The 27,851-nt window shown below is 39.3% G+C and overlaps 1 protein-coding gene and 1 non-coding gene across 2 annotated transcripts; one reads left to right on the forward strand and one right to left on the reverse strand.

Annotated features, from left to right (window-relative positions):
* The first annotated feature begins 350 nt into the window (after positions 1 to 350).
* Positions 351 to 27,637, forward strand: LOC146163693 (uncharacterized). Its single transcript, XM_083380568.1, has 26 exons — positions 351 to 559; positions 3,566 to 3,655; positions 4,040 to 4,164; positions 5,029 to 5,169; positions 5,617 to 5,692; positions 5,883 to 6,017; positions 7,505 to 7,695; positions 8,447 to 8,606; positions 9,409 to 9,543; positions 10,292 to 10,569; positions 11,014 to 11,341; positions 11,888 to 12,216; positions 12,581 to 12,671; positions 12,934 to 13,005; positions 14,888 to 15,013; positions 16,563 to 16,805; positions 17,793 to 18,098; positions 19,198 to 19,397; positions 20,339 to 20,829; positions 21,269 to 21,382; positions 21,860 to 22,320; positions 23,097 to 23,262; positions 23,827 to 24,054; positions 24,625 to 26,107; positions 26,832 to 27,002; positions 27,266 to 27,637. The coding sequence occupies exons 1-26, from the start codon at positions 356 to 358 to the stop codon at positions 27,357 to 27,359; spliced, it is 6,438 nt and encodes a 2,145-aa protein (XP_083236694.1). The 5' UTR covers positions 351 to 355; the 3' UTR covers positions 27,360 to 27,637.
* Positions 10,031 to 10,108, reverse strand: Trnat-agu (transfer RNA threonine (anticodon AGU)). Its single transcript has one exon. It is a non-coding gene; the product is annotated as a tRNA-Thr (tRNA).
* Positions 27,638 to 27,851: the final 214 nt, after the last annotated feature.

Here is a 27,851-nt window from a genome sequence, read left to right on the forward strand (position 1 = left end):
GAAAAAGAATACAAGAAACAAGAATTTATATAATTTTATATGTAACTTACTCCTTTTAAACCACAATACGTTTTTTCTTGAGTTACGTTGACACGATTTGATCAATTTATCCAGAAGTAAAACGAGAAAATAGCATCGGAATTTAGTTTGACAACGATTGATGAAGCCTTTATTTATCATAATGACGTTGGTTTACGAACGTTAGCTGGTAGCGACAAATGCAAAGTTAGGGGTGAGGTTCAGGTTTTGGGTTAGCAGCTTAAGCGAGCAAAATGCAGCGTTTGTAAATAAAGGCATTAATTTATGAATTATAGGTCTAGCGTGACATATTCTATGGATATATGTGTGCGATGATATGAGCCTTGCAGCTAATAAGCGAAACAAAAGGCGGAAGGTGAAATCTGGCCGAGGCAGTAATAGTGAAGGATCGGCAACAAGTTTTTCCGAATTTTGGGCAGAAGCCATGAAGTTGAAACCCGAGGACGAAACGCCTGGAACTGCTAATGATGTCAATTTAATAACCAATGGTCATGGTTCTGATGAAAAAGATTGTAATGACGTATGTATCGAACCAAAGTTTACTTATTTGTTGACCACACCACACTAAACCTTGAAACCTAAAATAAACTCTGTTTAGTTTCTTAGTATTGAAAAAAAAGAAAAGAATTGTTCATTGTATTAATATTGTTTTTTTTTGTTTTTTTCAATATATATATCAATTCAACATAATAGTTGACAAACCATGTATTCGAACTTTTAACACACACTGTAAATGCCAATTGTTTTATTTGTTTCCATCGAAAAGCTATGTTTTATTTGATCTTTTAAGACTAAGTTTGCAGTGTTATTTAGTTATATATTGACGTACTTATAACATGTTCCTGTGACAAAGCTGCACATTTCTGTTCATGCCACTTCTAATTCTTTTTGTGGACTGGGTTATAACATCACTAAATCTTTTGTAAATTTAATTGGGCATATAGCCCCAGGTTGGTTAGGCACAGGGGATTTATTTTTTACACCGTGCCATAGCCTTCCATTTTTTGTATAATTGTCCTAAAATGTGCTCAAAAGTGTAAAACTTCTGCCAAGCTAACAATTTTTAGTAAAGATTTTCATTTTCAGCCCTGCAAATTTTAAAATAGAGTTATTACAGATACATACATTTCAGCTAAATTTTATTAAAATCTCCCTGTGCAATATCCGAAGTTTCAAATTTGGAATAAGCCCACTCAATGACTTGGGTTAGTGTCATATTAGTGAAATAGGTACAAATAGGCCAGTCTACATTCCCTAACAGATGAACACCAAAGGTTTTTTTAGAGCATTTTGTGTGCACACCCAAGTTAGTAAATTGCACACCAATTAAAGTAAAAAGGTTAAGTTGTGCTAGGATTACAAACTTCAACTGTGCAAAAAGCATAATTAAACATATCTATACAACTAAATATTTGGTGCTGCACATCCGAGATCTTGGCGAAAACTGCCATGAAAAGAAAACTGGCATATGAGCAGGTAAAATATGCCACTTAATTTGTTCGGTTCACTGCAATCTATTCATATACAAGTTGTGCACAATGCGTTACCATTTTAGGACTCAGTTGTTAAAAAAACATGAAACACATTTTGAAAAAAAGTTTTATCATACAATGTGAATGTCACATATTCTTGTTTCCATTCTGTACTCACTGGAACATACATACACATGTGTGTACAACTGTGATCTAGCTCCACACAAATCACACTTTTGACTAATAACTTCAATAATTTAAGGGTACACCATAGTATAATAACTACATTGTTTAAAACAAGTTGTTTTAACTAATAGGATGTAGAAGGGAATAGTGTTCTGAATATTTATCAACTTGCCCACTCGCTGAACTATGCAGCTTTGTTGGTAGGGCAACAGTATGGGTTAAACCAAGGTTGAGAGGTTAAACCAGGGGCTGGCAACCTACGGCACCCGGGCTGGATCCCCGCCGCCTGTTGACAAATTAGACACTTTATTTCAAGTTTATTTCACATACTTTTTGACTATTTCAACAACGTAATTGCGAAAAATGTTTGCGCTTCGCTTGAATGTTTATTCTACGTCTGGTTTGTTTACGTTTTGATGCTACCTTGTCAATTGGATCAGCGATTCTTTACCGTTGCCCTGTGGAAGGCTGCCAAGCGCGTAGCGTAAAATGGGAAAAAGTATTACAAAAATAGCACATATATTTTTTTAACATTTTTCTATTTTCGGCAAATGCAGTATGGTAAAGCTTGCGGGTTTAAACCTCGCTAACGGCTAGATTATTCTAATCGGCTTTGCTGGCATGAAAATTCTTGATTGATTGACTGATTTTGCCCCCCCCCCCTAAACGGCTTTCAATATACAGTTTCATAGTATGATATTTTTCCCAAACTACAGTGTTAACAATATAGATTGTTCAGAGCAACGTATTGCACACATGTTGTGTGACGCAATACAATGTCCATCACTGATTTATGTCACATGAATAGCGCTTTGGAATTATGGAACTAATTACGTAAAATTGCCTTTAAATGGCTCATAGCCTCATGCATTGTTTAATGTTTTTTCCTGTTGTAATATGTGAAGGTAAATTGAAATTTTTGTTTCTAAAATACTGAGTGATTTTATGCTTTTAGGATCATGTAGAGATATCCAGCTAGATTTTTGCCTGTTTAGAACTTAAGGTGATTTTATTTTCATGGTCAGCCAAATGGTAAAAGACTGCCTAACAAAATATTTGACAACAAACCTAATTTTTAGTCAACACTTGAAAATTCTATCCAACTAAAAACGCTATGCAACATTAACATGAAATTGCTATCAACACTGTTGTGTGTTAGTTATATTTGTGCAATACAAAAAAAACGATTTTAAATGTACTGTAATTTGGCCCTATGCCTTCTAATCTGGCTGTGAAAAATCAGTAAATTAAATAATGTTCATGTCCTTAACATCAAAGCATCTTTTGGTCCTTTTAAAAATGCATTCGCTTATACTTCTTTGTAGTCTTTTTTACAGCTGTAAAATTCCAATATTTTTTGTAGTTATTCATGTACGTTTTTCCTTGATCTCGTTTCAAGTTGGATAGGGCAAAAGGAACTTAAGTCTGGCAAGTCATATTGTCACCCGTTTGTCAAAATTGTGACCTTAAGTTTATGAAAACAACATTATCAGCTTTCTCTGCCAGCAGTCATTTTAAAAAATGAACTGTTGACTGCTAAATATATATTTTTGGACGCTGAATCGTGACATGGTAAGGATAAGGAATTTGTCTTCCTTATGGTTGGGTTGCAAATTTATAGGGCAAACCACACTTAGGGCATTCAGTTTATTTGTATTTAGTGTTTGGCAAAGCATATTTTTTGCTAAAGTTATCAAAAAAGAAGCCATTGAGAAAGGATGTCAATGTTTTAATGAAAATATAATATGTAAAGTGTCTGTTTTTTGTTTGCTACTTTACATTTTTGAAAGTCTTGCTAAAGAATGCCAATAGATGCCTTTTTTCGTGTAGCATCAACAAGTAAATGAAAATCTCGATTTTGTATTCAGGCTCCCTCCCCTGGTATAAAGGTGGCTGGGGACAGATGCCAGCTTTGCCACAAAGAGTATTCAAACAACACCAGCGTGGCAAAAGAAATTGTAAGTTGAGATTCCTTTGTGGCTTGTCTCACATTGTTCGGTCAAACACTGGGACTTGTGTTTTGTGTGGTTGGACACTGACCAGAGAAACTGGTTATTTTTCTATTTAGCCGTTATTTTCTCATGTCAAATTAGGCAAAATCGAGTAATTTTGCATGTTAAATTTACAATACTTAATCTGAGACTGTCCTTAAAAGTCTACTTTCAAAGGTTCAGCACTGTACTACACGTCTAATTTTTTTGTATTTTAATTTTACAAACTTTATATTTATAGTTTAACCATTTGCACTTGTTTGTAAACAACAAAAATTGTAATAACAGTACAAGAATTGAGGCAATTTTGGTTTACTTGATTTAGTTGAAAATTGTTTTTTTTTCATACAGTCAACATCGGTGACTTCTGATAATAACTCATCGCCCACAACCAAAACTTCTCAAAGTTTAAGCACAAGTTCCAACACGTACAACGGACCCCATTCATGTAATTGCAAGTCCTGCATAGAACGAAGGTCAGTTTTCATATTTACAGGTCTGACAAATTGTAAACAAAGGTTCCTTAGCTAGATGTGCCTGATAGCAATAAAGCGGCAAAGGTATATATAGAAATCATAAAAATTCATTGATGAAAAGCAGATTAATTTGTTTCTTGGTTGAAAATGAATAAAGAGTTATTCAAAAAGTTTAAAATGATACCTACTTCAGTATGGGCTTTGATATTCTTATTACGTCTAACTACAACCTTAAACCATTATGCTCCAAATCTGTTTTCTCTTAAAGAATTTTTACGATTCGTAATTCATTTTATGTTGTCGCCAAGATCATTTCCTCAGTGATCTGTAGGTCAACAAATCTCTTTTGAGAACACATTAACAAACCTCCGTTAAATGTTTATGTGTTCAGTAAATGCAAATTAAGTGAAACCTCCCAATCCCCTTGTCCAGGGAAAATTTCAAGAACTGAATGAATTGTTAGAAACCACACCCAATGTTTTCCATTCTTTGTTGGATTTGAAAGATACTGCATTAGTTAAACAGACATTACACATAGTTGGCGGATATGATTTTGATATTGCATTTACCTAGTTATAATAAAGGCAATTTATGAAATGTTAAACTTTAGCTTTGATAGCATGTTATGTGCTTCTGCCCAACTGAATTTTGACGCAATATAATAAGATTACTGTCAAAAGTAATGCTATTTCTTGTAGGTAATGCTATTCCATGTAGTTCATAATTGTGTATTGGGGTTAGCATATAGGATATTCATGATAAAATGCTTTGATTTTGATTAGGCATCCCATACAATTACTGGTCTTAAATTTGTGCTTATAAGTGACAAAAGTTTTAGAAACTCATTACTTTCACAAAAAACAGAAGTTTGGAATCTGAGGCAAAGCTCAACAACCAGATGAGGCATGCATGGACTCAGATCCGACACCTTGTTCGCTGTGCATATCACGACCCTCTTGTTATGGCTGCTATTGACTCCGACGAATTTAAAACTTATGTTAACCAGTGAGTATTTCCTATTCTAAAAAAAGGGAAAGCAACTCTATGTTTAACTTGGGTTGTTTTGCTTGTTTTACATAGTGAATATAGGTAGAATCCACTGTTAAAAAAAAATTGCTTAAAATATTTCAATTTTAAAGTAAGTACATTTTCCAATCTAAAATAACATCACTGTTTAAGAAAAATGTTTCATGATCAACAATTTAAATCTGCAGAACAAAAAACAATAACTTTAGTTTTAAACCATAAACAAAAACTTTCTCTAACCATCAAAAAGCATATAATTTGATTGCTAAGTTGGCTTCTTTAAAAGAATAATTTTTTTGAAGAATATAACTTCCTCCCCCATTTTTTATTTATTTATATACTTCTTGTATTACAGTGTGTGTCACCTATTTACAGTTCAAGTTTATGGGTTATTTTTTCTGATAACCTAAATAATTTATATTCCAGTCTGGTTTCTTGGGACCCACATCTTCTGTTTCAAAGGGTGGAGAGTCAGTCTCGTGAATACGTCAACGACCTAAAGGTTTGTTTGTTTTATTTTTTCATCCGAGAGACTTAAAACCGTTTGTTGTTTACCGTCGAGTTAGCAGCAAATGTTTTTTAAAATATATAGTTTTGATGTTTCTAGTAATTTTAGTTCTGTTTTTAGAGTCCTCTGCAGCAATATATTCTCTTATAATATTGGTGATTACCCAACTTACTCATATGTTTAGACTCGTCTGTTAAAGCAGCTCACTAATGGGTTCAACACGCCTGAGCTTGCTTACACATACGTGAACCTGATGTTCGACGAATACACCAGACTTCTGGCTTCTGCAAGAGCTGTCTCCATCCTTTTAAGACAACTTGTAAGCATTTATTTTACATTTTTTCATGATAAACTTATGTAAACTTTGCATGCATGTTATTACATTGTAGTACAATTTTTTTCCCAACAAACTCTGTATTAATGTTGCAGGAAAGCCAATAGGTTTGGTATTGTATAAATGTACAAACGCTGGATTTATAAACAAAAACGTGGAGTACAAATGATTTTTTATTTTAAAGCAATAGTGATATTTTTAAATAGCTTTTTCAAAAGTTTAGAACTATTTTCCCAATAGCAGCAAAAGTTGTTCTGTAGTTACTGATAGTTTTCTAAATGTTTTGTTTGTTCGTAGAGAATGCTCATTTTCTCACTATAATTAATTTTGATGATGAGAAATCATTCTCCTATGCTGGACACCTAATTACCTTGATGACAGGACTATCTACTTTACTTATCAATTTGTATGAAATTTGTGTACTCTACAAGGAACACTCTTCTGGTTACCTTAATTCACTTGTAAAACTAAGCAAACAAGTGTGATTGTACATGCTAATATTATAGCTCAGTGGTTTATATCCTAGTCCAGACTGTCTTGCACATGCTGAATCTTAAACAGAAGTACAAAGTATAAGCATAACTGTAACAAGGCAACTTTTTTGGAGTCATTTAAACAATTTAGTATACAATGTATAAGTTCAACTACTTTAGGGAAGAAGGCATATCAAATATTTACCAGCCTGCCTTTGTTTTTTTTGGCAGCTCCAAACAACATTTCTTTTCATCAAATGTTATAAATTTCGTAGATGTTTCAAATTTATGTAATTTGAAATATTTGTGCCAGGCATTTAACCAGGCTTCCTATTATAGCTGAAGAAAAAGTTATAAATCAGAAAAAAAACTTGCCCCATCGTAAATGGCATTACTACTATTACATATTACCAATATGGAAGGATGCTGGCGATTTGGCGGCTATGTCAGCCGAAGATTTTGCCAGAAAACTGAAGATATTCGAGCAAAAACTATTTTATTTCAATAAAACGATTGTTTTACACCTTATTCCAGGTCCCACCCAACAAACCACCCGTGCAACCTATAAATACAGATCCCAAACTTTTATGGAGTGGTCTGTTGTGGGGTTTATTACACAGTGGTTTGTAAAAATACAGGGAGCAGATATATATTTAACTTCTATCCGGTAATAATGTGTTTTTGTCCTTTTGAAGGAAATCTAGTTGGCCAAAAGGAAATCTAGTTGGCCTTTTTAAGGAAATCTAGTTTGGCCAAATTCGAACAGCAGACATTGCATTTAACCCATATGACAGGAAAAAAAACTGAAAAATTTGGGCTCAAAATGCTGGTCACCAGAAGACTGACAAGATTCTACCCGCCTACATATTACTTTGTTAAAATTTTTCAAGTAATATTACATAAAATATTTTATCAAACATTTAGTAGGTGACATCACATGAAGTGTAATTCACTTTTAAGTCTAACAAAAACACAACACCGTAAATAATGAATTTTCAGGAAGAGGAGCACCTGTCGAGATTCAACAATGTCACCCTGGAGCAGCACAACATGCACCTCTTCCAGAATATGGTATACGGAGAGGCGGTAGTACAGCACGCCCTTTCCGAGATCCTGAACCAACTGCGGCATGGGAGCAACCAGCATGACGAGACTCGGGACTGTAACGTTTTTGCTTCAACGTTGATTAGGTACCATTTTGAATCTGTAGCTATATTTAAACAGAGTTTGGCTTTTAAAATGTGCTGCTTGCTAAACCTAGAGAGTTTAAATATATTTAATACCCTTACAGACAAATGTATTATCTTTATTAAACCTATTTAATATTTCTGACGGGTAAAAGTTTTTACCAGCAATTTTGTCAGCCTTCCTTAGGGGTCACCAAGGTTAATGCGAACAATAAAAGCATTGTCTGAATTTAGTTTGTTTTAAGTGATTTAAATTTGGGTTAAAACAAATTTTCATTTAAGTGATTGAGGTGCTTTAAACGTTTATTTTTACCTAGTATGGTCATTTTGGTGATTTTTTTACCTGTTTTTTTAACCAGTTTTGTAACACACCATCATGATAATAGCTAGTTTTGCAATAAAGTTATTTAACTGTTAAACTCTGGCTGTGAGCTTAGGTCTGTGGCTGGTATTAATTACTGTCTCACAGCTCTTAAATGCCACAATTAAAATACTGACAATAATTTGCATAATATACAACCGTTTTTTCATACTTTTTTATTTAAAATCTGCCACAGTGTCAAACTTAAAACAATTTTTTAGTAAGTGATAGGCTTTTCATAACTGCAATGAGGGAATCTATCTCACTTATTTTGTTCATAATGACGTCAAAAAAACTTTTATTGTGTTATTTCTTTAAGATTCTAAACCCGCCCTGTTAATATTATGATATTTACATGTTACACCTTCAAATGTTGATTCTCATGTTTTTTAGATATCTAAAGTTCGACACAGAGATGACCCAGATCTCGGTGGCATGGCGAGATGTGCAGAAGATGATGGATGACTTTAACGACGAGCGAGTTGATGCCAAGCGCGCCAAGGAGGCATCGGAGGAGGAAAGGCATGCACAAGGCTGGGATGGTCAAAAACAGGTAGAAAAACTGTTTAGCCAGTATATAAGCAGTGGTTCTTTAACTTTTTCAGTTTGTGGTTCACTAAAATAGTTAAACATACAAATTCATGGAACACTTTGTACAATAGGAAAAAATGTCTGTAAATTTTAATGCTAACTACAGGGCAAAGTGAGAGGTATTTACCATGATATTATCAGTTATCTAATGAGCAGTGTGCAAGTCTTGCATGTTTGCTTGTATATGGCTGTTTGTAAATGGAAAAGGTTATTTTTCTAAATCACAAAATTTCACAACATACTTATGAAAGCTGGTCCAACTTTTTGGCTTTTAAATCCCGATAAGACAAGTATCATGTTTGTTGTTCATTTTGGATTAAATAAAGTTGTTTAACACTTTCGTTTTACTTAAGATTTTTACTAAAAAAGATGCACTGAAACACTGCTGCTCGGATACAATTAACTAAGCCTATTTTTTATGTTAAATTGATATTTGTCGTTTTGTGTCAGACAAATTTGTTTTCTTTCAAGATGTCATACATAATAACGAGGAAGGTGATTAACATTCATTTGCAGCTTTTTAATGAGTTTCCTAGTAACACAACACCACTTAATGAATAATAATCAGCTATTAACCATGAGTCTACTCCGCAAAATATTTCGCTGAACCAAACCATTTTATGTCAACTGTCAGTCTTCATGAACCCTGGTATAATGGATGATGACCACGCCTTTTTTCAATGTTTTCAGCCTCACAATTCTTTTCCTCCTATAAACTGTTATTGTTAGATATTTTCAATCTTTCTTGTTTTGTGGTTTTGCAGAGTTTGTCAAATTGCAAACGCAGCCAGGAAGATGCACAAGGAAGCCACAAACTGTCGCTTACCTTGCGCCAGTGTTCATCGTCCAAGTCCAACAACTTATCCCAGCCCAACTCACCAACTATCACACAGCATGAGGTATTTATATATATTAATATTGATACCACATATTACCTGTATGACAGATTGTGGCTTAGTGAGAAAACCGAAGAAATTGGTGCAAAAAATATTTTATTTCAATAATTTTTTTGAGGAAAAATTGCTTTTACACCTTATACCAGGCCCTGCGCAACATACATATATATTTAAATATTGTTACTGGCAAAGAAAACGATTGGAGAGTTATACAATTCACCTTCGCTTGTCAATTAAATTCCAATTTATAAGAACTTTGTTAAAAATGAATAAAATTGTTTGGCATTCCAAGTGTTATTATTTAAGATATGATATTTAGTTAACGAAAGATACACACATGTTTGTTAGCAACTGTTATCTAGCCCCTCGGAAGGAAGCTGCTTTTTGACCAACCATTACGGCTTTCGTATCATAGTACACCGAAAAGCCATCGCAGACTCACCTAATCTGTTGATCTATGATGCAAGCAGGGCAGGCTAGAAAAACAACTAGCCTGCAGTGAGGTTCGAACTCACGACCTCCGGTCATACTAGGACCGTCGCTCCTCTACCAACTGAGCAACACAGGCTCAGAGAGGAGCCCCCCTTCAAAGTGGGGTTGCTTGTGCTAGCAGAATTTGGCAAGCATTGGTGTACGGTTGTTTCTTGACTCGCGTTCATCCTTGAAAAACTGTTGTTACCCTTCATTTTGTTGAATTACATGATGCAGTTTTTTTCAACTCTTTAACTGTTGACAATCCCTTTTGATTCAGAATGAAGAGTCGCCAGCCTTGGAGCAAACAAACGAGGAGGAAAGTCGACACGATCACGATTGCACAGCGTTCATGCTGCCACCGAGCGGCCTGCCTTCGTTCATGCACTCGGACTACTTAAACAACATCAAGCCTCCAAGCGTGCCTTCGGATGACCTGGGTAACAGTTCGGGGTCGAACAGCGACCCTCCGCAGATAATAGAGCATCCCAGCTTGGTTGTTCCTTCTGATTTGGAAGAAGAACTGGACTCCATTGGATCGCCTCCTCTGCAAGCATGGTGAGAATCTTTGAATTGTTTTTAGATTACTTGTTACCCTACAAAATATCCAAAGCAAACAGTCACTTTTTCTTTAAAACAGAGGTTTTCGGAATCTGTTTCTCACGTACCAACTTTAGGGAACGCCGCTGTGTACCAGCTGGTTTTTAAGAGAAAAACTATTTGCTTTAAGAATTGAACCTTCCTGTCTGCGCTAGCTGCATATTTAATTTATACTATAAATTGCGGTAATGTTGCAAAGATAAAATTTAGCTTATGGCAGCTGCAACAACATTAAAGTTGCATTATCCTTTTTAACCTCCGCACAACACCTTAAAGCTTTTCTTGTGCCACTTAAAAAGCTCACAGGTTGTGAACCTCTACGAGAAAAAAAATAAAAACTGCCCTTGTAATCTGTCCGTTTGTGGAAATCAACATAAAATAATTTTCTTCCAAAATTTCCAGTCCCAACTTCACCAGCAGCTCTTACTTTCACTTCGACGGCTCCAACAGCCTCTTCCTCAACCCGTCGCGCCCCTTTCTTCTTCCCTTCCCGCACATGCGCAACTTCCAGCACATTCGCAAGCACCCGCCCGGACCCGACCTCGAGCATCTGTTCGGCGGCGAGGGCTTCAACCCACACTGGCCTCTCTCGCCCAATCTCAAGCAGAACGAATCGTCCAGTGACGTAGAACCCCAGGAACCCCTGCACATCTTTGCAGGACCCAACGTGCTGACGATATCTCCCGCTATGGATGGAGCCAGCGGTGACGAGTGCTCGTCAATCAACAAGGTGCGTCATGTTGCTATTCTGCTAAGTAACCTAATACATATTTGATCGATCAGAATCGCTTTTTGTTGTTGTAATTTTGCAAATTACTTATTCTGTATTGCAAACTCGTAGGCTATATTTGATGATAGCTTATAACATCTGCCATATTTCCAAACGTTTGTGTTGTTTTTCCTGTTTACTTGATTTACTTGAATCGACAATTTAAACCAGAAATTGTTGGAATCTTTGCAAACGGCATGGTGTACTGCGGAGTACCTGTAAAAACTTGTCTAAAATCAAGAATTTCGAAAAGCTAGCTTGAACAGAGGGTGCATTTTCCAGATTGTCATCATGTTTGTTGCGGCAGCTGATTTTAATATTTTAACAGTTTCGAACTCGGTAACTCTGCATAAACCTAGGATTATAAAAAGAAAATCGTTGAAGGACCAAAACCAGAACCGACTGGTGGCCATTCACGCGCACTTTAAACTGATAAGTTGGCATCAATGTTTTCCAAGACAAAAAATACCCTAGAACTAACTAAGGCCACCCTCTAATCTTTGTCAGGACGAATTGCAAGCTTCAAACAGCGGCGTCCTGGAACCCAGCAGTGGCAACAGCGTTGCTCTTGCTCAGTTCCGCAGCCCGCCCGAGGGTTGCGCCTACGACAACACTAACAACCAGAACGCGACGAGTCCAATATGTCACAACAACAACAGCAGCAGCACTGGCGCTGGCAACTTGGTCAATCCTCCGACCGTATGCTCCTCTTCTTCGCCGATGAGCGGCCGGATGTTGCACAAGGACTCCTGGTCATCCTCTTCTTCTGCCTCGTTCGGATCCGCTTCGACTCTCAACTTTTCCGATTGCGGAGGAAAGGTCATCAAAAAGACAAAGTAAGTTTAGGGGTAATGTTGAGTGGAAGCAAGTTTATTGGGCGCTGGTCTACAAGCTACCACAACGCGTATTATTTGGGTTAGGGTGCGGGTAAGCGTTCGCATTATTATTAAATAATGAATATAATAGTACTTGAAAGACACCCCAACCCAAACACTAACTAAATAATTGTTTTACCGCTGTGGTAGGATTCTAGACCAGCGCCGTTTATTGTTTTCTATTCGGCTTCGTGAAGATTTTTTTCATCCACATTGCTACTTAAAATGAAGGTTTGAAAACGCTTTCCACTTGCTTATACCTGGACAGTGATATACCTGGTTGGCAGCGGATGGTTACACTGACTTTACTTAACTTTTTGTTTAGATCCAGCACCAAACCGAGGAGAAAAGCTCACAGAAAAACTAGAAACAGTCAGAGAAGCGGCGACTCCGCTAAGGGTGAACCTGATTCAAAGGTAGCGAAACGATACAGGGCGTTTATTTGTCGTATTGCCCCGAAAGTCATCAAAACCTCCGTTGCATGTTATTGTGCCTTGGTTTTACCTTTATGCTTTAGTTGTGTTTTTGATCTAACTATTAACCATTTACTTAGCAGAAAACGTGTGTAATTTATTGTATTTTAACACAACTTTTGCAAAGGATTAGTTAAATAAATTAAGTGTTTGCTAAATATGCCGTTTATTTTTTCATCACAACACCTATTTTTGTTCCATTTAGAACAAAACGTTGGCTGAAAAAGGCAACTCTGGTGCAAGAGAAGCAACAAATACTGTCAACTCGAAAAGCTCGGTTAGTTTTATAATTCCTTATTTTGTTTATCTTCGTCGGGAATTTTAAATAGAGCGTGATTTGCTACCTGGCATGCCAAAGTTTGAGTGAAGTGCGAAAATTCTAATGACCTACAATACATACAAAGAATGTTTAATATGCATATATTTCAACTTTTAAAGTGGCAAGCACCTACGTTAAGAGCTACATTTAAAAGGACGAAAATGCTGGCTGCTCTTTCGAGCGACTGCGCTCTACGTGCTTCCATTATGATGACGTACACTAACAGCGCATAATGACAAATTATGACGTATTGCATGACCAAAATTATCCCAATTTGTGTGGGCCGTGGACAGTTGGAACCTAGAGATAAACCGGTTTTAGCATTGATTACGACTGGCGAACCGAAGCGTTGTACGAGCAATATAAATAAAGATCATTTTTATCCGGCATTAAACGGGGTTTATTTATTTAGGTTTCGCAAATACTCTGTAGTAGGCTGTAAAAAACCTAAAATGGAAAATTGCGTAAGCCTATATTATATTTTGTCACAATAAGATGCTTGGTGATAGGGTATGTAGGTCGCCAGACGCAGATAAGGCATAACTCCCATGTTGAATAAATTGTGGTATAATAATTGATCTGCTTATGCAAAAAATTCTACGTTCGTTATAAAAACCGGAATATCAATTTCAACTGAAATCTGCTACATCTTGTAACGAAACCTCACCACGCCAGTGTCCTGTATCGAAAGTGTAACCTGTTTGTAGTGTTCAAGTTAGCATTACGTTTGGTTTTGCCATAATTGCATAATCTAAAAGAGCATTGCAGTTCCTATGCAGCACTCAATATTTTTAGAAATTGCAGATAGTATTTCGTTTTAAAAGCACCCATTCACTTGAAAGATTCAGTTGTCCTGTTCTCAAAAATCAAACAGCATGTGCCTAAGGCATCACCCGTACATCAGCTTTCTCAGTAGATTTCTGGATGTTTTGCTGTACAAGTTCTTACACCAAGGTTAAGGGCGTATGTGTAAGGTTCAACACACTCATGTTCCGGGTGCTCCTAAGCAGCAGTGCTGCGTCTGTAAGCTTCAACAAAAGTTCCTGAACTTTTCAGGCTATGTTACTTACAAAATGGCTATATTTTAAACTGTAGCCATTTTTAGGCATAATGACATGTACGTGTACATGCAATTAATATCTGAAACAACTCAAGAATTACGCATTAATTTGCATTCCATTGAAATCTAAACTTTTGGTAAACATAACCGTTTTTCTATCAAGCAGTCCAATAAACAACCTTTAATATAGTCAATATTCAATGATTACTCCCTGAAAACAATAAATTGCCCTAATTACGGTAATTCTCCTTAACATAAGAACCACTCGCCTCTAAGGTTCAAATGATTAAAGCAGTGGTTCTCAACCGCGGTGCCCTGGTGTGCCATTTGTAATGCTCAAGGGTGCCGATGGATTATAAGAATTTTTAAGAATATGATTTTTGCTCAATTGGTAAGCTTCTTAATACAACTGTTTGTGTACGATTAGAGACAATTTTATCAAAGAACAGTTTCCTAAATGTTTTAAGTTCATTGTGTTGATCCAGTTCCATTTATAGCGACATTTCAGTAAAATACTCAACGAAAATTCCAGTCGAGGTGCCGAAAATCTATTTATTACTTTTGAGGTGCCCGTAAGCCATAAAAGGTTTAGAATCATAGGGTTAAAGCGCCGTCAGTGCATCAATTGGACCGTTTTATCGGTTTTCTATTTCTACCGGAAATACAACTTTTACGGATTAAAACGTTCGCCTTAAACCAGCGCCTCGTTTGGTTCTTCGACTCGCTCCCTCCGCTCAACTTCGTTTTCTCACCACTCTGTTTCTTTTTTGCTCCTCGCAGGACAAGGGCTCCGAGGTGGACGATGACGCCGACGACGAATACGATGAGGAGGAGGAGCAGGAGCAGATGTGCAAGTGCGACAAGTGCCTGGCAACCATCAAGGCCTCCAACAGCTTTACGCTAGCTGTAAGTAACTCGGCACCTTTTTCTACCCGTTTTGTTTCGCATTTTTTCCCATCGTCAAATCAAATCAGTGTTTTTTGATTTGAATGATTTACTTGCGAGATTTTAGTTGTTTAATTTTACTATTGGCGTTTAATAGAAGCTTGAGATTTAACACCCCCCTGCGATTTTAATTGTTGTAGAGATATGGCCTGAAATTATTAGATGAGAAGATACCTAAAATAAGTTCATTTGGGGAACTTTAAGTACAACGTGCTTGACGTTTAGCGCACCGGCAAAATTGTCGTGAGTTCGCAAAACAGGGTGTGTTCTAGGTGTGACTGGCGCCCCATACCACTGTCTATTGTCCCGAAGGTCCTAATGGTGTGTATTCTCCTCGAAATCTATGTTAAAAATGCTAAGTTCATAATATTTATCTCTGTCTAGTAAAACTCCGATGGCTAGCGCCACATCTTGTTTTTTCGACGGCGTTCATCTGTTCATGGCCTGTAGAAAGTCGCGAAACAGTCCCGCCTTTAAAATGTTTGAAGTGGAGCGTGGCCAATGGCACTGCAAGGTCGAGAGTTGCGTTTAAAGTGATGCGAAATGCGATCGGCCAGACGTAAATATTTTCCTTTTGGTAGTTTACCTCTTCTGTTTTTGTCGTTCTGGGGGCCCCTTATGGCAGTTTTTTGCCCTTTTTGGCTGCCTCTCGAGACCTGTGCGTAAATAAGTGGCGAACTTATGGTGACCCAATTATCTACCGTTTTTACTATAGTAACAAAACAAAAAAGGGGAACAATTTATCAATAAAAGTTATTATTTATGTAAGTTTTTGCCAATTTTAGTGCTTGTGACCAGCACAACGCACGATGGGTACTGACAACAAACTTTGTAGCTATGGAAACATAACAAAACAAACGGATATTTCCGTAAAGCGGTGATATATACTTTGAAAGGGTCTGACCGTCTGAGACAATTGAAAACCACTCGTAACTCAAAACCGATCGATACCTATACCCGATTTTTCTTTTTTTGCCAACTAATACCTGATACCGATAAACTATTTTTATATACCTGGATCATGGACAAAATTCGAATTATTTGAATGTATATCCAAATAACATTTCAGTTTATCTACCTATATTTATTAAACTCTTATTTGGTTGGGTAACTTGACATGATGCTAACCCAAAAGATGTTTTTGCCCCAAAAATAGGAAAATTTGTTGGTTCTTCAGTAAAAACTATATCATATGTTAGTAGTAAAATATTTGTCAAAATATACCGATACCGATATATCGATAGAAGCGAAATATCAGCCGATATTATCGCTAAACCGATATATCAGTATATCTCTACTTAAAACACATCGACCAACTTTGTATGGCGACCCATGAAAACTGTATTACATTTTGTCTTTTAACAAAAGAAAGTGATTTTAGGCTGCATAACCAAAAAAGGCTTTTTTGCAGTAGTTGAAACTTCCTTCACATAACTTAACACAACTCTTTATGCCGTTTCGTCACTTCACCTCTCTTAAATCTAACTCTTATCCACGCGTCACTTCGCAGAACCCGAAGCCGTACCCGATGCAGCAGATGCCCCCTGACCCCAGCGGCGGCGCCGGCGGTTCCGCGGGTTCCGGCGCCGGTGGCCAGACCTGCGAATGCAGCTCTTGCGTGCGTCTGGCGGCCGTCAGCTTCTTCGCCGCCCAATCGCTGCCCCAGAGCCACAACCTGGGAGCCTACAGTCCCGGGGATGTACCGGGCGGGGGAAACCCGGCCATGCAGAGCCACTTCTACAACCCGGTGCAGGTAAATTCGAGCAGACTGTTACTTAATTGCTTGGACGTGCCTATTTTGGTTTAGTTTTTATGTTTTTAACGATTTTTTGAGTTGTACTGTATATCCCAAACAGTTGTTTAATTCGCGAATCTATTTATTTGTTTAGTTGTTAGATTACTGAACAGGTTTCTTTAGTTGTACTGTCTAATATCTCATCTGTAGTAAGACCTGATGCCACGCTGTAGAATTTGTACTTTACAAAGTAGTTCTTGCACCGGTTTCTACATAGCCTTTTTGCTGGCATGCCTACCACGAAACGTGATCCAACATTGGCATTTCCTTCTGTTTAATGTTTATATTAAAATATAAGAAAACAATATTTTTAAAACTGAGGTCAAATCGTTCGTTCAGTCTTGTTAAAGCGATCTATGAACCTAAACAGGTGTTTGCGTCAAAATTGACGTGTCTTACTTTATCTGCATTAAGATATTTTAAACTCGGTGGTAAAGACTTAGGATCGGATTGAACAGCGTACATTTTGCTAAATAGTTAATAATGTAGTATCATCCTTTCATCCTTTGTTGCCATTCAACGTGACGCAACAATTAAAGTTGGAAAGAATATTTGCATTCTAAAAATGTTACTTTGGACTGACAAACATAACAAGCTAACCACGTGTTGACCTTTTTGGAGACAACATGTTTTATAGGTCGAAACTGTTTAGAACTGCTTGTATATGATTGGTGTTAAATTGAACTCTATTGATATATATTTACTGCTTTACTTTTAAGGGATAATCAGGTTTTTGGTCGGCTAAAATATGTAGGTATATATATATTTAAAAACAGAAAAGGGTATGATTTATGCCAGCTACTGGATTCATATCTCTTTAGCAATTGCATTGCGAATTACCATTTGTTTATTGTCAAGAATATCTAAAAAAAATTGTTCTTTACAATTAGAAAATGGTCGCAAGATTAAATGAAGCATTACTTAGTATACTTTTTTCACCCGTAGGATCTTCACTCGCTTATTCACCCCCATCTCTACGGCCTTTCATCGATGGGTGGCTCACCATCACCCACAACCAACCCAGGGGACCCACCGAACCACACCCTTGGCGGCAACAGTGGGGGGCAAAACTCATCGACGAATCCCGATAACCCCTCTTCCGAGGGAAACCCCCCGCTTCTTGAGTCGCCCCTCTTCTCGTCGCCCGCCGACTGGGACGTTTTCGGGAAAGCCCCCGGGGACAAGCTCAACATGGGTGGGGCTGGACATGGGGTTCAGACCAACTTCTCCGAGTGGGCGCTGCCCCATCAGGTTAGATGTCGTTCTTTTTTTCTTTGTGATTGGTCGAAATGACGCTTTGTAATTACTTTTTACTTATTCTACTGACAATTCTAGTGTTTGAAACGTATTCTACTGGCAGTTCTAGTATTGAAAATGTATACTACTGGCGGTTCTATAGTGTTTAAAATGTATTCTACCCACGGTTCTAGTATTTAAATCTATTCTACTGGCAGTTCTGATATTTAAAATGTATTCTACTGGCGGTTCTAATATTTCAAATGTATTCTACTGGCGGCTCTAGTGTTACATATGTATTCTACTGGCGGCTCTAGTGTTACATATGTATTCTACTGGCGGTTATAGTATTTGAAATGTATTCTACTGGCGGTTATAGTTTTTAAAATCTATACTACTGTCGGTTCTGATATTTAAAATGTGTTCTACTGGCGGTCCTAGTAATGGAAATGTATTCTACGCAATGTTACGAACATTATTCATTACTCCGTCATGCCGTCAATTTAAATTAGGTTTGGACTTCATAGGACAAATTTGTGCTTCGCTTAGTATTTGGTGAACTTTTGGGCTGCGTGTTTTACAGCACAGGTAGTGTTTTTCAACTATTAAAGCGGTGCAATGTGCATCCATTTATTCAAAAAAACATGCACAAGGCTTTCTAGTTTTGGTTTATTCTTCAAGAGATTGGTTATAATTTATTAAAAAAATCCTTCACTTAGGCTTGGTTGAACGGCGGCAACCCTCCGCAGTCTAAAGTTTATTTGACACAATGACTGGAGTCCAAATCAAGTCACTTGTTCAAAAGACTGTAGTCAAGTCAACTCTTTTAAGAACAGTGCTTGATTGCACTTAGGTCAAGTCATCAATTTATTGACTTTAAGTAATATCGAGAAGAGCAAATATATAATCACCTTGTTTTAGCCTTCATTAACACTACTTTCATTTTTATACGTTATAATAAGTTCTTCAAATATCGTCCAATTAAAAACGAAAAATATTCTAATTCCTCACTTACTCAACTTTTCTAGTTCTCGTTTATTTTTCAAGAGACTGATTGCAGCTGTTAAAACTTGACTAAGTCACGCCGTCTAATTTGCAAACCCCCTTAACTTAGGCTTGGTTGAACGGCGGCAATCCCCCCGGTCTAAACTTCCTCACCCCCGGCACGATATCGGCCGCTCTACAACAATACCTCTCCAACACGTCCATGGCCGGCGCTCCTAACTTCCTGCAGTCATTTCTGTCCGGACCCAACCCAATGGGCAACGACATGCGCTCGCAGCCTTCCTACATGACCGCAAGCGACGCCGAAAGGTAATTTTTTTGTTTGTTTCTGCCACCTGGATTTTTTTTTTTGCGGAATCTAATAGGTAATTGTTTTTTTGTAACATGTTTTTGCATGTTTCTGAAATTAGAGTAATATATGTTCGATAACTGTTTATTTTAGACAACATAAAAACAACGTTATTTTTTTTTCTGCTGTTTGTTAAAAGTTTGAAGCTGAAAAAACTTGGTTATTTTACTCTGAAAGCTGAAAATGTCATATGTATACAATAGGTAGCTGGTTGTTGTTCTTGAAAAACTGAAAAAACATAATTCGAACCCATTATGTAAAGATGATTTCTAAAACAAATCAAAAGACAGCCATGCTTTAATACCTTGGTCAGCATTTTTTTTGTCATGGCTCAAATTATTATTTTATAAGCATTGAAGGCCCACTACATAAAACCACTACGACAACAGGAGCGAATTCAGGATTTTTGTTTAAGGCGGTGGCAAAAAATCATAGAATTACCTCAACAAATTACGTATTAACGTGACGTCACCAAACGAATAATCCTAAAAACACCGGTTATTATCGAGCGCAATTGTCTAGTTTGTTTAAATAAACCCAGTCTTATCGCGCGAATTGAAATAAAAAATATCGTTAATTTGTTTTACATTGACCAAATTTAAATTCAAAGAATACGTGATGTATGAGGCACATAACAGATTGCAACATTAGAATTGGTAAAGTTTATGTCACACAGTACAAAATGCTGTATAGTATTTATAGCACCTTAGTGGTCAACAGATTACATTAAAACAGTTGTTCTGTTGTAGCGCGAGTGGATCACGCGACTCACAACTACATAATGAAACCTAAATATAAAAGCTCGCGGATCACCGAAAAATGCAAGGCCCTTTGCGGCATACAGTTTGCCGACTACTGCTTTAGTAGTTCATTTCCACACCTTACACATCTAACATTTCAGGGTGTTTTCACAACCTGGGGCCAACAGCAGCGGGCCTTCCCCCTCCAGTCCCCCAAGATCGGGCGAAGAAGCCCCCGCCTCGAACTACGACAGACCCACCCACGACAGCCTCGGGGACCAACAACAGCCCCAATCACCCATCTTCGTACCCACCTCAAAGTACAAATACTTTCCCTCCTCATCTGCACCCGGCGCCAACGGACTAGGGGATTCCCCCAAGCCCCTGCAGTCACCGATTTTCGCCCCCACCTCGAGCATGAAGTACTTCTCGTCACCCATGTTCACCCCGGTGCCCGACTTCGCCACAATCCCGGCGTCGTCGGCCATGCCCCAACCCCAGGGTGACTTGGCCGGGGTCCCGGGGCTAAGGAACGGCCAGCAGCCAATCCGCTTTCACCCAGGCACTTCGGTGAGTCTCAAGGACAGTCAGTTCAGCGTGGAAGGCCAGAGCTCGTGCGGCGGATTGCTCTTCAACCCTCCCATCATGTCGGGTGAGTGGCGCTATTTTGAGCTTTTGGTTGTGCTTTTTGTTTTAGGATAGTTGGGACCTACTTTAAACTGCACACAGCAACCGCAGTGGCAAGTTGTCGTTTTTGTTGTTTTCTTGGGTAATGTCAAAGTAACTCAGTTCTGCTTGTATCTTGTGTTGTAAAAAATCATCTCTGCGCTGCATTTGTAAACCCTAAACGATGAAGACGAATCGGGCGAATTTTTGGGTCTACTTTGTTTAGTGAAACTATTTTGACAATCGACGAGTACGTAAGATATGTTTATTTTATTTTAAGAAATGTGAAATAAAGACTGAATCATGTGTTGCATGGCGAAAATTAGGTCACATAGCTCTTCACATAAGAGCTAGCTGTCCCTGATAAGCCGTATGACAAACTAGCAAAGTGTAACGTCTAACAAGCTTTGCTTGTTGGATTTCAGTCGCAACGTCGGACAAGTCTCTTGCGAGTTCAGCGTCCACCTTCGCCACAACAGCCGGCCACCACCCCACCTCCCAGCATAACCCCTTCATGCAGCTCATACCCGCCTCTTCAGGTAAAATGCTGATTGCAGCGTTTGCGCATATTCACTAGATGTGTCGTATGACCGGGTTTGGTTTGGAAAAGCTGTATGTGGCAACGTAGGAGAATGCCAACTCACATACTTTGTAAGAGTCCGTAGTCCAGTGCATGTATAGTAGATGCATTAGGCCAGTTTATCACACGCATTAAACTTATGCAAGGTTTTTAGGAAATAATGCGCAGCACTATTTCAATATTTTCACCTTTCAATAATATGTTTAATACTGATATTAAGTAATTAAAAATAACTTTTAAATATATCGAAAAGAGAGGCACAAAAAGCGTTTTAACAGCACGTTAAGGGTTTGATGCGCAATATTATACTGAGTAAAGATAATTACCTTGACCTATCTCCCATCCAGGGTAGGTCTAGCAATTCAAACCCCTATGTGGATACACGATAGTCAGCCTGAGCCCTGAGGCATCCTACGCATCTGTTTTTGTCACCCAGGCTCCGCAACGTCTAAAGCCGACTTCTCCAGCGCCCCGACCAGCCACCACCATCAACAACAACAACAACTCTCCGGCAACGTGAGTAGCGGCAGCAGCATCACAAGCCAATCGTCGGTGCTCGGGCCCTCCACCGTACATCCCCAGCAGCAGACCCAGCCCCAGATCCAGCGACGCAAGAAGCTGGTTGCCCAGAGCAAGCTGTCCAAGCAGCCTCGGCCCCAGCAGCAGTTAAAAGCCCAGGACGGACAGGCTGCTGTGTCGACGCCTCAGCCACGGAACAACAACAGTGGCCTGGTGCAAGCCGCTGCCAGCCTGGAGATTAACATGCAGAAGGGCGGCAGTAAGTTGACGCTTTCCGCCAGCCAGAAGATCGAATCAAGCCTCGGGAAGACTCACCCTTCCGATTCGAGCCGTTGCTTCGTCGACAACCCTCCGCCGCCTGCCCACCACCACCATCAGGTACTGTTTATTTTTCGGTGTTTAAGGTTGGCGGTCGCGAAAGCTCAGCGTTCGTAATTCGCTGTTTTTATCATTTTTTTCTTAAAAAGAAAACGTTGGTGATACTGATACAGCATGGCTTCCAACTTGATCCGTCTGTAGGCCAACATGCCTATTGAGATACTCTGTGAACCCCAATACCGAAATGTATATCGAGGAGAAGCAAAAGACAAGTGAACGTAACAGTCAACAGTTCTACATTTAAAGTGGTAAAATTTTCAACCTGTAAATATAGAAGTCTGATAATACCACGGCAAGGATTCGATTCGCAATATACATGGCAGGGTTAACTACCTTGACATATTTTTGATCCCAGGTTGTCACGTAAAAAGTACAAATTTCTCGATCTGTAGCGAAACAAATAGCCACTGCATATATAGGTTATTTTACCAATGTATACTTAATCACTTTCTTGAAACAGAACTATTACTTAAAATTCCTGAAAAGACTTTTGCTGCACGAGATTTTTGTCGTAATGCGAAACTTGAGTTTAGGTGCTTTATCAATCCAAACACTTAAACTCCAAGCAGATGAACGATTTTTTTGCTTCAAAACCCAACTAAACGTATACACTGTTGCTGTACAACAAACAAAAACTTTTCTGGATATTGTTTTTTTGTTCCTATAGGTTCCTAGTCTTATACAGGTCACCTTTAACAGATTTAATGTCACTGTTTATTACGAACAAATCTCGTCCCTTTAGTACGCCAAAAATAAATGTTGCCATTTTTTCCCAGGAACCCCAGGCGAACAAGGCCCCGGTCACATGCCAAGCCCCAGGGGGCGACCCAAACGCAAAGAAACAGACCAAGTCCCAACAGACTGTTCCCACGTCCACCGGAACGCACTCGACCCCCTCGCGTGGTGCGCCACCAAGCGAGTGCCAGCACGTCCATGGTCCAGGTAAGCTTATTGATTATTATCGATATGTGTCGTTTTTAGTGTTTTCAACTTTGCCAAGTATCTTTGACGAATTTTAAGATTAACCGTATGGGGTAGTACTGTATATTTATTTTTATATAAATAGTACTGTATATTTATTTTTATATAAATAGTACTGTATATTTATTTATATAAATAAGTCGCAAATAATTTAGAGTAAATATTTTTGGCGTGCCACATTGCTGCTGGAATATTACATAGATTGCAGTATGTTACGTTGCCTAAACATTATCTATATGTGTGGTTAAAAACATATTGTTATTTTTTTCAACGTTGCAAAGCATCTTTGACGAATTTTCAGATATACCCTTTTTGGGTACTATATTTATTTTTAGATAAAATAGCCGCAAATCATTTTAGAATAAATATTTTTGTTAGGCGCGTCACATTTCTCTAAGAATCTTGAACAAATTGCAGTATGTTATGTTTCCCTAAATATTTGCATTAAATTTCTTTTTAAAATATTCGTATTTTAAAGGTGTCTTTCCTAATGTATTTTAAACAAAATGGTATTTTTTGGCGCAGCCCCAGCGAATCGCCCCGGTGCAAACGGTGCCAACGCGCAAGCGGCTGGTGCCAACGGCTCTGCCGCTCCCAACGGCGCCGCCGGTGCCAACGGCTCCAGCTACAAGTACTGCAACTGTTGCTACTGCGAGTTTTTCGGCAACGGCGGTCCGCCTCAGGCCCCCACCAGCAAAAACTACCCAGAAATACGCGAGAGACTGCGGCGCAAACTCAACACCAAATCGAAAGGTTGGTTGTGACAGGAGATTTTTTTCAATTGAGTTAAACAAGTCAGTCATCGCAACAAGTTTAATTTTTTCTAAAGCTGTTGCATTGACAAGTTTGGTTTTGATTCAAATTTATTGGTTATAAAATAACAGGGAACATTTTCTTATTAAATGCGATTGGTGCTAGCAATTCCTTGTTCTCCAATTTAAAATTAACGCTTTTTCTAATCGTCCATTACGTAATACAGAACTAATTGCCAATATTAAAAAGAGTTAAACATATTAAATATATAAGAACGCTTTCTAAAAAAGTACAAAAAAGGGTAAAATTAAACCAATCCACTCTTTATTTTTTCCGGCCAGATTTTTTTTGTGCCATTTATTTTTTATTATTATCTCAGGCTTAAAAACTCAGATCTAAAAAATGTCCATTTCCCCCAAAATACTAAAGAACATTTTTAATTTAGAATGTATATGTTTTTAATCCCATATGGCTTTTCACCGATAAAGGAACAGGTGCCGTAACGTTACAGTTTAATCAATACAAAAATGTGAGCAATAAGAGAATCAGATCTCCATTTTTCCCGGCCAGATCCACACGCTGAGCCGAAAGCGGGCGAGCACGCCACCGAGTGTCAGCAGGTAGCGCAGGAATCTCCCTCCCCGGTCTCACACGCTTCCCACTCGCCCGACACGAGGGTTCCTCAAACGGCGGTGGCCGGTCAACCCTCGGTCGAGGAGCTGCTCTCCTTCATCGAGGGAGGCAAGGGAGACGAGCGTAGCAAGAGGGCGGCGAAGAGAGCGCGCCAGAAACAGAGGAAGGAAATCGACAAGCGAAAGGTGGACTCCTCCGCCGACCGCGCTCCTCCTTCATCTTCATCGGCATCCTCTTCCACCAAACAGGAGCCGGTGTCGGTGGCCTCAACTACAACTACATCATCGCAATCTGCGCCTCCTCCTTCTGTTGCTAAATCCCAGGCTCCTTCTGTTTCGAAACCAGCTGCTATCTCGGTTGCCGAAGCTTCAGCTGCTTCGGTTGCTAAGTCTTCGGCTTCTGACACTTCAACGCCTTCAGTTCTTCCTCCCGGCTACATGCTGACCATTATCCCGCCCAAGAATTACGGCTCCTCGTCGGAGTCCAGCAAAAAGGACGCCAAGAAGAAGAAGGCAAAAAAGCCGGCCGCTGCGCACCGTATTGTACTTGAAGACGAGTTCGACCCGCTCGGGCAAGCTGTGATCGACAACGCTAAGTTCTTGTACGAGAACGACCAGGCCTCTTTCATCAGCCGCGAGGAAGCGTTCACTCTGGTGGCCAACGCTCTTAACAAGGCGGCCTACGAGAAGTCGCTCACCATGGTGCAGAAAGAGGCGCACAAGAGATCGGTCTTGAGCGTGTTCGATCAAGATAAGCCAAGTTTGCCAACGCCAGACCCAACAGCCGCAGGCAAGTCCGCTTCGAGCAAGGTCAACGCGGAGACAAAACGCGGCGCCAAGGCGAAGCCTGCAGACAAAACAAAGTCAGTACCAAGTTCCAGCGTGGCGAAAGATGCAAAAGTTCAGCCTAATAAAGCGAAAGAAACCTCAGCGCCTGCAAGCAAGCCATCCAAGACCGCGAACAACAACAGCAATGACACCGCAGCCGCTCAGTCGCGGGAAGCAGCTCCCGTAAAGCCCGCTGAACCGAAACATGACGTCACGAAAGCGAAACAGCGTCAGCCGTCCACGCCGCGTAAAGAGCAGAAAAAGGAAGTGATCACCGCCGAGCCAGCCAAGGCACAGAAACAGCAGCAGGGTACAGCCAAGCAGCAGCCGAAAAGCGCCGACACGCCTTCCCAACACAACAAAAATAACCAGCAAAGCGCCGCTCCCGTACAGAACGGTGTCGGGCCCAAGAAGGCAAACGCACCAGTTACTCAGCAGAAGAACATATTGCCGCCCGGTCAGCGTCCTTCCGCCGAGAGCCAGAAATCGACCAAGAACGCGAATTCGCCACCTTCCCGTGGTGTTGCTGCGGATGAAAGTGGGAAAAAGAGCGAGGCCTCGACTCCAGAAAAGTCGACGCCCGATGTTGATGGGTAAGATATACTACTTGTTTTCATGATTTCGAATAAAAATTTTATGTGTAAACAGCTGAGTTCAACATTAACTTAACTACCAACACCCATACACAAAATACTTGGACCGCCTCAGAAGGTTGCGAATAATTGTCGAATTGAAACATAAATATTACAGTATCCAGGTTTTTTTTTAAGGTTTGGTTTGGGTGACGGCTAAGGAGTTTTTAAAAAGTTGCAAGTTACAAAATTTGGGAAGCCGCTAGAGAAATTTGAAAAACGCCCTAAAAAAACACTGACAGTATCCCAAGAAGAGCATCACTTGCAGGCAGTGGTTTCCTCTATGCAAAACTGCGGAAAACCACTAGCGCATTAATTCGCCTAAAAATTTCGATCTTATTTGTTTTTTTATAAATAATTTATACTTCGTTATGGATTCTTCTGGCTAAATACGAAAACTTTTAAGAGACACAAGCGTTTTAGCAACATTTAGGCGAAAATTTCTCAACAATTTTCCTTACTTGTAGTCCATATTACACACCTTAAAAGGCTTAAACATTTACTGAAAACCCTCATATACTAGTTTATTGTTGAGGACAAGCATCACGTGCTTTCTAGGACATCAATTTTCTATGATAGCTAGAAGCGAATTGCCACAATACGTCTTTTTCATGTCAATTATTTTGTCAAAAGCAAGCCTACTGCATCTGCTTCGTTCAGACGTATTTAAGTAACCTTTTTTTAGGCCCGACACCCGAAAGACTCGCACCCGCAAGCAACGCAAGAAGAACAGAGCGGTTGGGTCGGGAAGCGGAGGCGACAAAGTCCAGGTGGATCAGGTATTTCTTCCAAGGGAGGAAGACTCCAACGTGAACGAAATGGACGACGCCGAGAAGGAAATAGAAAGCTTTAAAAAGTAATTTTTTTGGTTCCTTTTTGTGTGAATCTCGGTAAAAAAATAGAAAACTGATTCGTAAATAACGACTTATTCCAGACAGAAAGTGTTTTATTCAATTTTAGGCGACATTTTCTCACCAATTCACCATATTTGTAGTCAATATTACACATTCCATGTGTTTTGTTTCAACTTGCACAGTATAAATTATAGTGCCCAACATAGCAAATACGTCCCAACGCTCTAACATAATACTGTTTTCTAACAAAAAGGTTTTCCTTTAGGTTTTGTTTGGATTCGACCAGTCTTAACAAGCCGAAGAAGATAACAGTCAACTGGAAGGATTTCACCTTCAAGAAGAACCTCTCCACCCACTAATAACAACCGCCTTAACGCTCCATTAATCCGTCTTGCGCACGTAACGAGGCCCCTAAACAGTGGGCGGCGTCATTTTCGCTCGCCCTTTAAAATGAAAGCGCATTCGCCGAATCGTCCTTTTCTTATTTCGGACTCTGGTGCTCTTTCTTTCCATCCCTTTTCTCTGCGCTATGCGGCAGCAGAGGTAAACGCTTAACCGACATCAGACCATAGACCTTAGTGTGTACGTGTGTGTGTATGTGAAGAATGCACGCCCTCTCGTCGCCCTGCGATTTGCTACCGGCTTTCAACTCTTTACTTTTCGCTATTTGTTTTTTTTTTGCTTTTATTGTGAAGTGTGACTTTTACTTTGCCGCCTCTGTGTTGTTTCATTACTTTCATTCTTTTGCATTGCGCGCCCCCGCCCTCTCTTAAATGAACAGAAGAACGCAGGCGCCTCCCCCCACCACGTAACTTAAGCTTGTGTGTGCGCGAGTGCGTTCAGCATACGTT

This window comes from Ascidiella aspersa, chromosome 2 (genome assembly GCF_963924565.1).
Source record: "Ascidiella aspersa chromosome 2, kaAscAspe10.2, whole genome shotgun sequence".
Classification (NCBI taxonomy): Eukaryota; Metazoa; Chordata; class Ascidiacea; order Phlebobranchia; family Ascidiidae; genus Ascidiella; species Ascidiella aspersa.